General features: G+C 42.0%; 1 protein-coding gene across 4 annotated transcripts in view; it reads right to left on the minus strand.

Moving 5' to 3' along the window:
- The window catches only part of ARHGEF28 (Rho guanine nucleotide exchange factor 28), a 317945-nt gene that overhangs the window by 129727 nt on the left and 174057 nt on the right, over positions 1-14161 (minus strand). For 3 of the 4 annotated variants that reach the window (XM_040450934.1, XM_040450917.1, XM_040450938.1), the window contains exons 8-9: positions 13841-13896; positions 13219-13279 (exon numbers count right to left, since the gene is read on the minus strand). The exons of the other annotated variant lie outside the window; for it this stretch is intronic. In XM_040450934.1, the coding sequence (XP_040306868.1) occupies positions 13219-13279; positions 13841-13896 (117 nt within the window). The remainder of the gene's footprint in view (positions 1-13218; positions 13280-13840; positions 13897-14161) is intronic. 4 annotated transcript variants of the gene reach the window in all.

The following is a 14161-nucleotide window of genomic DNA, read 5'->3' on the forward strand; positions in this document are numbered from 1 at the left end:
TTCTTGGCTTTGGCTCAGGTCATGATCTCAGAGTCGCTGAGATCAAGTCCAGGTTGGGCTCTGTGATGACAGCATGGAGGCTGCTTAGAATTCTCTGTCTCCCTCCTCCCCCACTCACACACTCTCTCTCAAAATAAATACAGGTTTTTTTTAACAAATAATCCAGTGAAGAAATGGGCAGAAGACACGAATAGACACTTTTCCAAAGACATCCAGATGGCCAACAGACACATGAAAAGATGCTGAATGTCACTCCATTAGGGAAATACAAATCAAAACCACACTCAGATACCACCTCACGCCGGTTAGAGTGGCTAAAATGAACAAATCAGGAGACTATAGATGCTGGAGAGGATGCAGAGAAACGGGAACCCTCTTGCACTGGTGGTGGGAATGAAAACTGGTGCAGCCACTCTGGAAAACAGTGTGGAGGTTCCTCAAAAAATTAAAAATAGAACTACCCTGTAACCCAGCAATAGCACTGCTAGGAATTTACCCAAGGGATACAGGAGTGCTGATGCCTAGGGGCACTTGTACCCCAATGTTTATAGCTGCACTCGCAACAATAGCCAAATTATGGAAAGAGCCCAAATGCCCATCAACTGATGAATGGATAAAGGAGATGTGGTTTATATTTACAACAGAATAGTACTTGGTAACGACAAAGAATGAAATCTGGCCATTTGCAGCAATGTGGATGGAACTGGAGGGTATTATGCTAAATGGAATAAGTCAGACAGAGAAAAACAGCATATGTTTTCACTCATATGTGGATCCTGAGAAACCTTAACCGAAGTCCATGGGGGAGGGGAAGGGGAAAAAAAAGTTACAGAGAGGGAGGGAGACAAACCATAGGAGACTCTTAAATGTAGAGAACAAATGGGTGGGGGGCAGGGAGGGGAAAGTGAGTGATGGGCAATGAGGAGGGCACGTGTTGGGGTGAGCACTGGGTGTTTTATGGAAGCCAATTTGACAAATTATATTTAAATAAATAAATAGGGTTTTTTTAATTTTTTTTTTACTATTTTTTTAATTTTATTTTTTACTTTACATCCAAATGAATTAGCATATAGTACAACAATGATTTCAGGAGTAGATTCCATAGTGCCCTTTACCCATTTAGCCCATCCCCCCCCACACCCCTTCCAGTTACCCTCTGTTTGTTCTCCATATTTATGAGTCTCTTCTGTTTTGTCCCCCTCCCTGTTTTTATATTCTTTTTGTGTCCCTTCCCTTATGTTCATCTGTTTTGTCTCTTCAAGTCCTCATATGAGTGAAGTCATAGGATGTTTGTCTTTCTCTAATTTCACTTAGCATCATACCCTCCAGTTCCATCCACATAGCTGCAAATGACAAGATTTCATTCTTTTTGGTAGCCAAGCAATAGTCCATTGTATACATATGCCACATCTTCTTTATCCATTCATCCATTGATGGACATTTGGGCTCTTTCCATACTTTGGCTATTGTTGATAGTACTGCTATCAACACGGGGGTGCATGTTCCCTTTGAAACAGCACTTGTTGGGATGAGCACTGGGTGTTTTATAGAAGCCAATTTAACAATAAATTATATTTAAATGAATACATACATACATACATTTTTTAAAAAAAAAAGAATTATATTGTCAATGCTTCCCCTAGCAGTTAATAAGGCTAAAATGATCAATTTCTATCCCGATGATACTCTTAAGGAAAAAAAAAAAAAAGACTCTTGGTGGATCTATTTTTGTTTTAGACCTTGAAATCCTTGGCATAACCTAAAAGGAAAAAAGTATAAGCACTTGGTTTTTCTGAACAATGAATTATGAGGAATTTTGACTCTATTATGGAGAGGCAGCTGTGGACACTGGATGTGAGAGGTCCTAGGGGTGGGAAAAGCAAGGATATGAGCCACGAGGCTGGACAGAGCAAGGGTGGACAGATAGTCAAGTTTCTTGTCATAGCCTCAGGACAAAGGAATCCTTCATGATAGAAAGAGCCGCGACACTTAGGGAGAGCGACATGTACATTTTAGGTTTTTTCTGGTAATTTTCCAATTCCAATTTTCCCAAATCTCCCCAAAAAAGTTTCTTATGTGCCACAAACTTATTTACAAACCTACTTTTTATTTTTATTTTTTTTTTCAAACCTACTTTTTAAAGCCAATTTTAACATTCAAAGTTCAACTTATTCTTCTATGGACTTTCATATGATTATTTGCATGTCCAAACGTTAACTAGGAGATATAAAATGGGCAAAAGACTTAAACAATCAGTTCTAATGCAAACTTAAATCTATCCATGCCATAGTTCTAAAGCTAAAATTCCCACAAAACAGAATGGAGAATCCTAGTTTTAAATAAAGGGTGGCTCAGCTTACCTATGCTAACTAGAGTATTGTTACTTCTAGGCCCTGTCAACTGGAAGAATAAGGAGACACCTACATGTGTGCCCTGACGTATGCATACACATTTATCTACAAATATTTCTATAAGCAACTAAGCGTGTCCATGTTAACTAATCATGAGTACATACTGATGTGTCCAACTCTAATTCATTAGCACAAAGATCATTCTAGCCTCCTCTCCTTGGTTATCTACCAACTCCCACTCCAACATAACAATCTTATCTATAATCCATTTGCTTAATTGTTCATTTCCAGGGTACTTTTACAGTGGTATAATTGTTAACCTGTATCCCCGGGACCAACAATTCCATCACCTAGAGGACAATGTTTATGTACCGCTTCCTTTCCTTTCATCTTACAGACTCTACCCATTTCCAAAGTTATCGAGGTCTGAACTCTCCTCATCCCCTACAGTAAGGCATTTCATACATTTTTAGTACAATTAAATGGTTTTGTCACATTCTGTCTCCATCATAAGATCCTCCAACTTAATTTTTTTATTTGCCCATATTAAAGTTCACTCTGTATGCCATTAAGCTCTCTGAGTTTTAACAAATTCAGTGTCATGTATCCACCATCAGAGTATCTTAAAGAGTATGTTCACTCCCCTAAAACAACAACAACAAAACCCCACAATGACAGAAATATGTACAAAGGACAAAGAAGCCAACTGGAAGAGTTCCTCCATTGCCAGAGTGAGACCACTTCTGAACAATAAAGCAGGACTAGATTATTACCTCAAGTATCCAATAAATATCCAAAAATCTATACTGACATAAATGATTGAATAAATAGGTAAGGAAGGGTATAAGCCCCCCAAGCAGGAGAATTCCAAATTATTTATTAGCACACAAGGATGTATACAGATGACACGCTACCCCTTAAGTATGGGCTGAACATCATGACATCCTTCCAAAGAGTATAGTGTGCAAAGAGTAGTGGGCAAGAATCATTTTACAGTGAATAAAGCTGACAAAACCCACCTCTGCCAGATAATCAAGGTCGTCATTAACAGTGAAAGTAATGATAGCATACACCAATGAGGTGATGACAATGGCATTTTGCCTCTGTGGTATTCCTCCCCAAACCCATACCCCCAATTTTAATAATGGGAAAAAATTTTAGAAACATAACAACTGAGGGAAATTATACCTAACACTTGACCAGTACTCCTAAAACTGTCAAGATTATTAAAAACCAGGAAAGTCTGAGAAATTCTCACAGCCAAGAGGAGCCTAAGGAAACATGGTAACTAAATACAATATGCATCCTGGATAGGATCCTGGGACACAGAAAGGAAATCAGATAAAAACTAAAGCAATCTAAATAAAGTATGGACTTTTGTCAATAATAATGCATCAATCAATTTTAAAAAGGTGTACCATGGGGCGACTGGGTGGCGCAGTCGGTTAAGCATCCGACTTCAGCCAGGTCACGATCTCGCAGTCCGTGAGTTCGAGCCCCGCGTCAGGCTCTGGGCTGATGGCTCGGAGCCTGGAGCCTGTTTCTGATTCTGTGTCTCCCTCTCTCTCTGCCCCTCCCCCGTTCATGCTCTGTCTCTCTCTGTCCCAAAAATAAATAAAAAACATTGAAAAAAAATTAAAAAAAAAAAAAAGGTGTACCATAATACATGATGTTAATGGGGAAGAGGGGCGTGTGGGAACTCTCTGTACTATCTTTACAATTTTTCTGTAAATCTGAAGCTAGTCTAAAAAATAAAGCTTAAAACATTTTCAAAGGATGAGGTAAAGTACAGAATCTATGGGGCGCCTGGGTGGCGCAGTCGGTTAAGCGTCCGACTTCAGCCAGGTCACGATCTCGCGGTCCGTGAGTTCGAGCCCCGCGTCGGGCTCTGGGCTGATGGCTCAGAGCCTGGAGCCTGTTTCCGATTCTGTGTCTCCCTCTCTCTCTGCCCCTCCCCCGTTCATGCTCTGTCTCTCTCTGTCCCAAAAATAAACGTTGAAAAAAAATTAAAAAAAAAAAAAAGTACAGAATCTATGTTCATTAAACGTTTGTGGAATTCATGCTAAAATACTGAATCACTTACTTAATGAGATACGGAGAAGTCAAGTCATGCTTAAAACTCCACTTTCTTTTAAGTTATTATGTGAAGTTACCAACAGAGCTAATTAAACATTAAAGATGATATCCTGAAACTAATTTTAATTTTTCATAAACAAATAGTGTCTCTTTGGAATTAAGAGGTTCCCAAGAGGTAACCCTAGGGAGAGGCTCTCATGTGCAACTGAGGGTACCTCAGTGAGCCTACCTCAATCGGATCACAGAAATCTTATCCGCAGACAGATCTCAAGAGCATGGATGAAACCCAGCTAGCTTACTCACAGTTTTCTTCTCAAGTTCTACGTATCAAAAAAAAAATCACAGAGTGAAGGTAAATTTGTTTAAAATATTATAAAGACACAGATTTACTACTGGGTCTCCTATTCAATTTGTGGTTGTACCACTTCTCTGTATTTTGGCTGTATACATTCTTCCACAGGATCTCATACTGTGAAGAATAAATTCTGTTGGCTTTCTTGCTCATGTTGGAAGAAAGGGGCCATGTTTCATAAAAGGGTCCTCTCAATTAGCCACTCTGAAAGTTAAAGCAGTGTGTCCCAGTAAATTGTTAGCTTTCATGCCAGCAATACGAGCTCTTACTTAATTGCCCTGAAGTCCCTTCCAAGGGATTAGCCACTGGTACTCAATTAAAACCAAGCCTCAACTCACATAAGCACACGTACTCTGCTGTCAGGCCCAGAGCCCAGTGTTTCTTCTGTGAGAGCAATTTTTACATTTGACGTCTGTATACGCTATACTCGAATATTTCAACACAAGAGAAAGAAATCTATGGGTGGAATTTTAACTCTTCTTATTAAAATGTTAAGTGTATTTCCAGAATATATTTCCCAGTTTTCATTTGTTTTCATGTTTTATAAATTAGTTTTACTTTCTTTAATATTTTATTTTTGCCTGAATTCTATATCTAATCATTTGACTTAAACCATCAAAATAGAATCTTTAGGGATGGAGCCTATGGAATTTACTTATTCACTTAGTTTATTCGGAGTTGAGAATCTTGTTTTAGAGAATGAAAATTTACAATTCATACGTAAATGGGAACAAGATGGTCTTTTCAACAAAGGGTGTCAGGAAAACTGGACAGCCACATGGAAAAGAGAAAGTCGACCACTTTATTACATCATTTGAATTTAAAAATAAATTCAAAATGGATTAGGGACCTAAATGTGAGACCTGAAACCATACAAATCCTTGAAGAGAGCACAGGCAGTAATTTCTCCGACATCAGCCAAAGCAACATTTCTCTAGGTATGTCTCCTGAGGCAAGGGAAACAAAAACAAAAATAAACCATTGGGACTACATCAAAATAAAAAGTTTCTGCAGCATAAAGGAAACCTTTAACAAAACTAAAAGACAGCCTACAAATGGGAGAAAATATTTGGAAATGACATATCCAATAAAGGGCTAGTATCCAGGCTATATAAAAAAACAGATACAACTCAGTACCCAAAAAACAAACAGCCCAATTTAAAAAAAAAAAAAAAAGAATGGGCAGAAGACATGAACAGACATTTCTCCAAAGAAGACCCAGATAGCCAACAGACACATGAAAAGATGTTCAATATCACTCATCATCACGGAAATGCATATCTAAACCACAATGAGATACCACCTTACACCTATGAGATTGGGTAAAATGAAAAACACAAGAAACAACGTGTTGGCCTTGTTCACTGTTGGTGGGAATGCAACCTTGTACAGCCATTCTGGAAAAGTATGGCAGTTCCTCAAGAAATTTAAAATGATCCAGTAATCACACTATTGAGTACCCAAAAAATACAAAAACGCTACTTCAAAGGGATATATGTATTTCTAGTTTTATTGCAACATTATTTACAATAGCCAAAGTACGGAAACAGCACAAGTGTCCATCAACTGATGAATGGATAAAGAAGATGGGGGGAGGGTGGGTGGGTAGAGGGTGCATAAAATAAAAAATTATTCAGCCATAAGAAAATCTTGCCATTTGCAACAACACAGAGCTAAAGAGTATAATACTAAGCAAAATAAGTCACAGAAAGACAAATACCTTGTGATCTCACTTACACGTGGAATTTAAGAAATAAAACAAGCAAAGGAAAAAAGAGAGTGAGAGACAAACCAATAAACGGATTCAACTACAGAGAACAAACTGATCATTACCAGAGGGTAGGTTGGGGGGGGGGGGCAGGGATAGGAGATGGGGATTAAAGAATATACCCATCATGACGAAAAAATAAAATGAAAGACAGCAACGACAAAAAGGACATTTAGAATTCAGAGAAAAAACTGCCATTTTTTACCCTCCCTCAGTTACATTTCAGAAATTAAATTTGTTTGCAAAAAGGAAGAAAAAGGTAGTTCCGTTAGTACTATAAGTACTAATGCCAAACATCAGGCATCCTTGTAAAGCCCTTATCACATGAGCTAAACACAATTCCCTTCATCCCCATCTGTGCACCTCAAAGTCCAGTAAATGACTCTGAAAGCAAGTCACAATCACAGGATTCCTTCTTTATATTTTAAAGTGATTAATCTTTAAATATTAACCATCTCATTTAGGTTCAAGTGATTGGGAAATTTTCTCAGTAATTTTTTTTTTCCCAAAGGTTTTACATTCCCCAGAGATCGATGAGGATATTGATGGTGATAATCATTGGGAGTCTGCAAACCCAGTACAAATTGGCTTCCATCAATTGCTTTTGCTATCTATTGCAATAAAAGTAGAACCACCATTTCCCCAACTCCAAAAATATGGAAAACCCAGGAAGTCAGGGGTGATTCAAGGAAAGCAGAGCTCCCCTGAGGACATATGTCATGGTTCCCAACCTCCAGCCACAATTGAGAATCACCTGGGGAACGTGTAGAACTCTTTAAGTGCAGGCTACGGTCCAGACCAAGTAAGTCAGATTTCTATGGGGATGGACACAGGTTTCAGTATAAAGCTCCAAGGTAATCCCAATGTGTAGGCTGAGTTTAGAACCGCAGGGTAACAGAGTACCTATGCAACTCTTCATCTTCATTCACTTTTACTTTCCCTTTTTTATATTTATGAGCTAATCGGCAGAGCATGAGGCTCATGATAGATTTGGGACTTTCAGTTTAACAGTTTTTGTTTTTTAATCCAAAGAAAAGCAGCATGACACTCTACACCTCCAGTAAGGTTTTAGTGTGTACATGCTTCCTAGATTATAGTATAGATTAACCTAAAACTCCCCAAATTCTTTAATTTATGGAATACATTTCTGCCAATAAATATTCCTATCGTCTAATTTAAAGAACAATGCTTTATTCACATTCCACGAGGAGAATGTGTCCAAACAGTGAAGGCACAAAGAGAACAGGCAGAACACTCATGGTAAAACACCCAAATTGAGCTTATTACATACACTCAGCGGAATTCTAGTAAGTCAGTAAATTCTTCTACCAAAAACAGTGTTTAAAACCTCAACAAGCACAGTTAAAAAAAAAAAATTCACTGAAATCAACAGGACTACAATGAGTCTGTTTTTACAAATAACTATGCATCCCCAGTGGTCTTCCTGGGATATTTGTCCATCTAAAGCCCCAGCCCCTTTGTTTCAAAAATCAAATCACTGATAAGCTTTGGCTTGTGGTAAAGAAATGACACACCCCTCCCATCCCCGGCCTAAAAAAAGGAATCCACAGAAGCTTCTGTAGCTTGGGGCATAGAGAGAGATCTGCCAAAAATTTCAAAACTTCTTTTTCAGAAGGTTACAAGCTCTGCTAAGCTCCCTTCTCCCTGACACTTTTTAAATATTCCTTCATGTTTCATTTAACATTCTTCAGATCTCAACATAGATACACATTTATTATTAAATAACAGCCAAGAGACAGCCAGCTTCCACTGACATGGGTGCTAGATCTTAAGATTCTGCGCCATTTGGAACCATCTCAAAGCTATTTTCACAAACAACTTAAAAGTGCTGTTTTATATGCTTTTATAACTTAGCAACCTGAATTCCATTTCTAAACTTTTAGTTAACATAAGAAACCAAAGACTAACCTGATTAGCCCTACTTATTTGGTGGTTTATGCCAAACTAACATGAATGACTATATGGCCTCCATGCATCTTACCACTGAAATCCACGGACCTGGACCTCTCCCAAATAGAGCCACAAATGAGGATCCTGTAAGAAGTTTGTATTACACCAAACATTTTGTTCTAGAGGGGCTGATCCTTTGGATCTTCCAATCATTTCCTTCCAGGTTCCCCTCGCTCACATTTTTTCCTAAGCTTCCTGGGTAAGGCCTTTGTTTCTCCTTTTGAGTATTTTCTGTAGTCATGAAAGTCTGTGCTGTCTAGGTTAGGCAATCTGAAACACCGCACTTCCTACTGTTTGTTTCTGTCTATTTCTGCTTCCTTGTCTTCACAATTGGTCTGGATGGGTTTTTTGGGGGGAGGGGGGATGGGTAATTGGGTGGGGTTTCTTTCCACACCAGCTTTGGTTCATGTGTCTCCCTGATATCCACCCCTCCCAGTCCCAACACCTACTAACTAAAAGGTTTTCTTTTTCTCATGTTACATATAAGTAACAACAGTAATAGCAATGAAGTGATACAAGAATTATTCAAGACTAAATGGGATTCGAGCCTCAGCATAAAATGAAAATCAGGTCACTCTATAAAATCAAACCACATATATTATTTAAAAAAGCCTTTTTCGGGGTGCCTGGGTGGCCCAGTCGGTTGAGCGTCCAACTTCGGCTCAGGTCATGATCTCACAGTCTGTGGGTTCGAGCCCCGCATCAGGCTCTGTGCTGACAGCTCAGAGACTGGAGCCTGTTTCCAATCCTGTGTCTCCCTCTCTCTCTGCCCCTCTCCCAGTCTCACTTTGTCTCACTCTGTCTCTCAAAAATAAATAAATATTTAAAAAAAAATTTTTTTTAAAAAGCCTTTTTCTTCTCACTGATAAGTACTTGTTGGCATCATCTACGATACTTTCCCTTTCATTTTAGAAAAGTAACCCATTTTTGTGTAGGAAAAAAAAGTACAGGATCATTTTAAGCTACCTACTAAAATAGAGCTTACTTATGGCATATAATGTTAAATGAATAAACCAGAACACAGAATTCTGTGATTTACATGATCCCAACTATGTAAAAAAAATGGATGTGTAATAAAAATACTGGTAGGAATACACCCAAGTTGAAGGGCACCTGCTCTGGGGTGGGAGAATTCCAGGGGCGTTTTTCTCTTTTCCTACTTTTTATAAGCTTTCAAATTTTTCTACTGTGAGCATTTACGACTTCCATAATTTAGAAAGATTATTTTATCCACAAGTCTACTTGGCACGACATTCTATTTCAAGTCTTCTCTGGCACTTCAGGAAGCCCACTCTCTGCCAGCCAGCCAAACCTGGAACGGCTTTGCTTCTTGCCCAGAGATTCAAGGTCCTGGGACTGTCAAGCAAGGCCGATGATGCCAGCCAATTCCATCTCGAGCTCCCCTCCATCTCTACCTCCCTAGAACCAGGTCCCATAAGGAAAGCTAAAACATGCTCACCTGGTTCTTATTTTAACAAGTCTAGTTCGCCTACCCATTTTTTCCATCTAAATAGTCATATAATATGTGACTATTACAGCTTGAGCTGTAATTTTTAAACAATCTTTGCTCAATGCAGGACATGGCTGATAAATTATTGCAGAAAAATCCATATCCGTGCGAGTGTCACCGAATCTGGTGTGACACACACAATTTCACTCACACTCTTGAGTATCCCTTGCTAGACTAGCAGGAGTGTTCTCTTCCAGGACCTTCTATAATTCACCTGAGATACCGGCACTCTTGTTTCACAGTCTTCAAGCACAAGATTTCCACTGGAAATCTTGATTTCTAACCAGGCAGTTGTATTTTTTCAAATTCAACCTTTTAAAAGTAGAGTTTGCACGACAGCAACGGGTTATGCCACGTGCAACCTGGCTGGCGCAGCGATGCTTTATGCATTTTTGTGTGCAGGTGGAGCTCCAGGAGGGTGGCTGAGGCTCACCATCCCCCCACGTCCCCCCGCATCCCCACCGCTGTCCACTTCCGTTCTCCTCAGCACAGGGCTTGCTGCAACCCACCGCCCAGCTTCTATTTCTTAATCACATTCAGTCCTGTATACTTGAGCCAAATGGACCCTTTCTTCCTTCTTCATTTCTCCATTGGCCCATTTCATCTATGTTCTCTCAATCCATTTCCTCCAAATGCTCTGCCCGCTCTCTCCATTCTACCTGCCCTCAATGTGAAGGAAATACACGTTGAGAAGTTCCTCTTTTCACTCTGACGGCAACAGAATTGGATCCCAGCCCTTCAACTGAGAGCCTCCCCTTGGAGGTTCTTACAGCATCCACAGAGAGCAGGGCCATCACTCCCAAAAGTCCTCTTAGTACTCTCTGAGTGGCTCAGAGGCACTGGCTTGGACGAGCTAACCAGCTGTTACCCAACCAAGACATCATCCCTGCAATCAGCAGCCATTTTCAGTGTAGGAACTAACAGCCAGTATAATTCTTGATGCTCTGATGGCCAATGATACAATGGGAATTTCCAGGGCGATAAATTTTTAAAAATGTATATATATCAATTCCTGAGTCACAGACCATACACTCAATAGACCTATGGCTACTGGCTACCATTGCAAACAATGTAGATATAAAACATGTCCGTCATCACAGAAAGTTCTACTGGAACAGCACTGCTGTAGTTTATGAGAGCATGCAAAACTAACGTCATACTATTTTGAATAATCCAAGTCAGCCAAGACATGTATCTCAACCCCACATTAATCAGCGTGTCCTTGCAGACTGAGCAGAACGTAAGCACATATAAAATAACACAATAGTTTGGAAGTGACCTTGGGGAAAAGCCATTTCAGATTCCAGACTCGGGCTGACCATCCAACTATTGCTCACTGCTTCCTTCCCCCTTCTGTCCCAGAAGGCTCTTTTAAAAGAGAGCCTTCTTGGCATCAAGTCAGGTGACTTTAATTTAACCGAACAAAAAGCAAACGTTAGCATAGGCACAATCATTCACGGCCCTTTTCATAACTCACTGGCCTAAAGTCCAAGTTTGTCTCAAAGCATTTATTACAATCCTCCTCCGACACAACGTTGTGACTGACCAAACACACTGATGAGGTCAGACCACTACTGTCTCCTTACCACATGTCTTCTAACCCAGCACGTGCCCCAGTGTGAGAATGGAGCCTTCAAGGCTGAAAATTAGTCTCCTCTTGCTACTGAACCCCTGTAACAGCCGACGGTCCTCCCCCACCAGCCGTGTGTTTTGGTAAACATTCTTCACAGCTAACGTTCCTGGGGGCATGATGCAATTTGTAGATGAGACATCCTGTACGCGTGAGCAAGGGCGAGGATCCTGGCTTTAATGGCCTACAACAGTCATTTAAACGGAGACGTTTGCTTTCATTTCTCCTTCCTCGTCCCCTCTTCTGCAAGTCAAGCAGTACCCTTACCTTATATGGCAGCAATCGTAAAGGTGCGCACACTGCTCGGAAGAATCTCAGTTTCTGCCCCAACTGCAGTAGTACCTCCTTCAGGGAGACCCTGGAAACACGTCTGGCTCGCGGCCAAGCTGCCAGCAGCACAGCCAACGGACGCTGACGGTACTTCCTATTCGCCGTGTTCTACTCTTCACGCCTCCCCAACTGCTGTCACTGCTCTGCCTGTGCCTGCCAAATGTGCCAACACCCCACTGGCCTCCAGGGAGACCCCTGCGCCACTAGGCTCCCGGGCCCACCCACCTTCACCATTAAACTCAGCCCTGGGCACTGTCTCCGTTTCCCTGCCCTTCCCATCGGCCTGAGCACTTCGCCACCGGGGCCAATAGCACCTCCACTGCACCCTCGCAACACTTCACACTACTCTGCCTGTGTGCTTTCCAGGTGCGCGAACTGCCCCGGCTTCGCCGAGTCTAAAGAAGCCAACTGGGAGAGCTGGTGCGTATCTGCCTTGCACTGAGCCCCAGAGGTCTGCCCAGACCGCCCAGGGGCCGAGACGAGACATCAGCGGAGAGCCCAGGTTATGTATGTCCCCCAGCCTCCCACTGCTTCGTCAGGCTCTAACTCAAAGCGGAACCCTGGGGTCCAGATTAGCCCTCAAGAATTGGAAGATGGCCAAGGAGATCTGGGGAGAAGCCATAGAGACTTGTGAACTAGAACTTGTGGACAGATGAGAATGTCCAGTCCCCGGGAAAAACTATATTCACCCGGCCAAGGGATCTCTTTGTGCCAAGTTCCGCACCCAGTGACAAGCATCTGGTCTTTCCTGAGGCCAGGGAGAAGACCACAGGGGCTCAGCTCCGAGGGCCGCCCAAGTGGGTATCCAAATGGGAGGGTGGTAAGCTTGGGATTCCGGGGCCAGGCAGAATGAAGTTAGGAGTCCCCATTCCACCACCTGCTCTCAAGGACCCCTGCGTCACTTCACCTGAAGCAAGCGGAGCCCACCTCACAGAAGTAACAACATAAGCAACACAGTGCGAGTCCCGAGACAGAGTCTGGCTCAGAGTTCAACTGCTCAGGAAAAGCCTTCATGGCTTTGTCTTGATTTGTTTTTTAAAGGATCATAAGTGGATATTATTCAACCTCTCAACTCCTAATATTAGAACTGTTGCTGCAAGGAAAATTTACGTCCATCGTGTTCACAAACTAGCCACAGCTCCCAGGAAGGAAGATTTCATTTTGTCCCGTGCATACCCAGGACTGGCGTACTCCTGTGAGTACAGGGGAAAGCGGCATTTCAGAACATACCCGCGTCTAGACTGTCCCGGTCTTCGCGTTCCTTCGGTTGAACCACCGGGCTTTCCACACGCTGGAAAATATCGATAAAGTCAGGGATGTTAAAAAATTACTTAATGTGCCACAATTCTGTTCATGTGTATCATCTCAGGAAAAAAAAAATCAAGACATGTCACGTGTATCACGGCACATCAACAGGAAGCTAGTCTTGGACTTATTAGCATTATGGAAGAGCTGCCTTAAGGAAAGGACCGGGCCCTACGCTGAAGCACACCTGACCACTCCCCACAGGTGATTTTACTCCCGGAGCCTGGCTCTCAGGTCCAGTTGTCACACTGCTGGCAAACCTCCATAGCTCTCAGTCTTCAAGGAAAAACTTATTTCGGAAAATGTACATACAACGGTCCTGCATCCACAACTGCGACCCAGAAAGCCAGCCAGCTTTGGTCATCAAGAGACTGCAAAGGAAACTGAATTGCAAGTTACTCTGCATGTGACTTGGGGCATGCCCCTGGGGCTTTACTTGTTTTCAGATTTGGTTCTTTTAAAATGTTTTGTCACCGCTGGACCTTCCCTTCTAATTCAGCTGTGGAGAAAACGTGGAAAGGAGAAAGGAGGGGAGGAGACCCGTTACCTTTACATCGTCTTCCTTTTCCGGTGATGATCCGCCAGACACCAAATTCTTAATCTCTGCAAAAGGAATAATCCTCATCAGGATCAGCCAGTGGGAGCTTTCATTAAAAGACAACGAAGGGGGCGCCTGGGTGGCGCAGTCGGTTAAGCGTCCGACTTCAGCCAGGTCACGATCTCGCGGTCCGGGAGTTCGAGCCCCGCGTCGGGCTCTGGGCTGATGGCTCAGAGCCTGGAGCCGGTTTCCGATTCTGTGTCTCCCTCTCTCTCTGCCCCTCCCCCGTTCATGCTCTGTCTCTCTCTGTCCCAAAAAATAAATACACGT

This window comes from Herpailurus yagouaroundi, unplaced genomic scaffold, assembly GCF_014898765.1.
Source record: "Herpailurus yagouaroundi ecotype Mexico unplaced genomic scaffold, PumYag 29, whole genome shotgun sequence".
In the NCBI taxonomy this organism is placed as follows: Eukaryota; Metazoa; Chordata; class Mammalia; order Carnivora; family Felidae; genus Herpailurus; species Herpailurus yagouaroundi.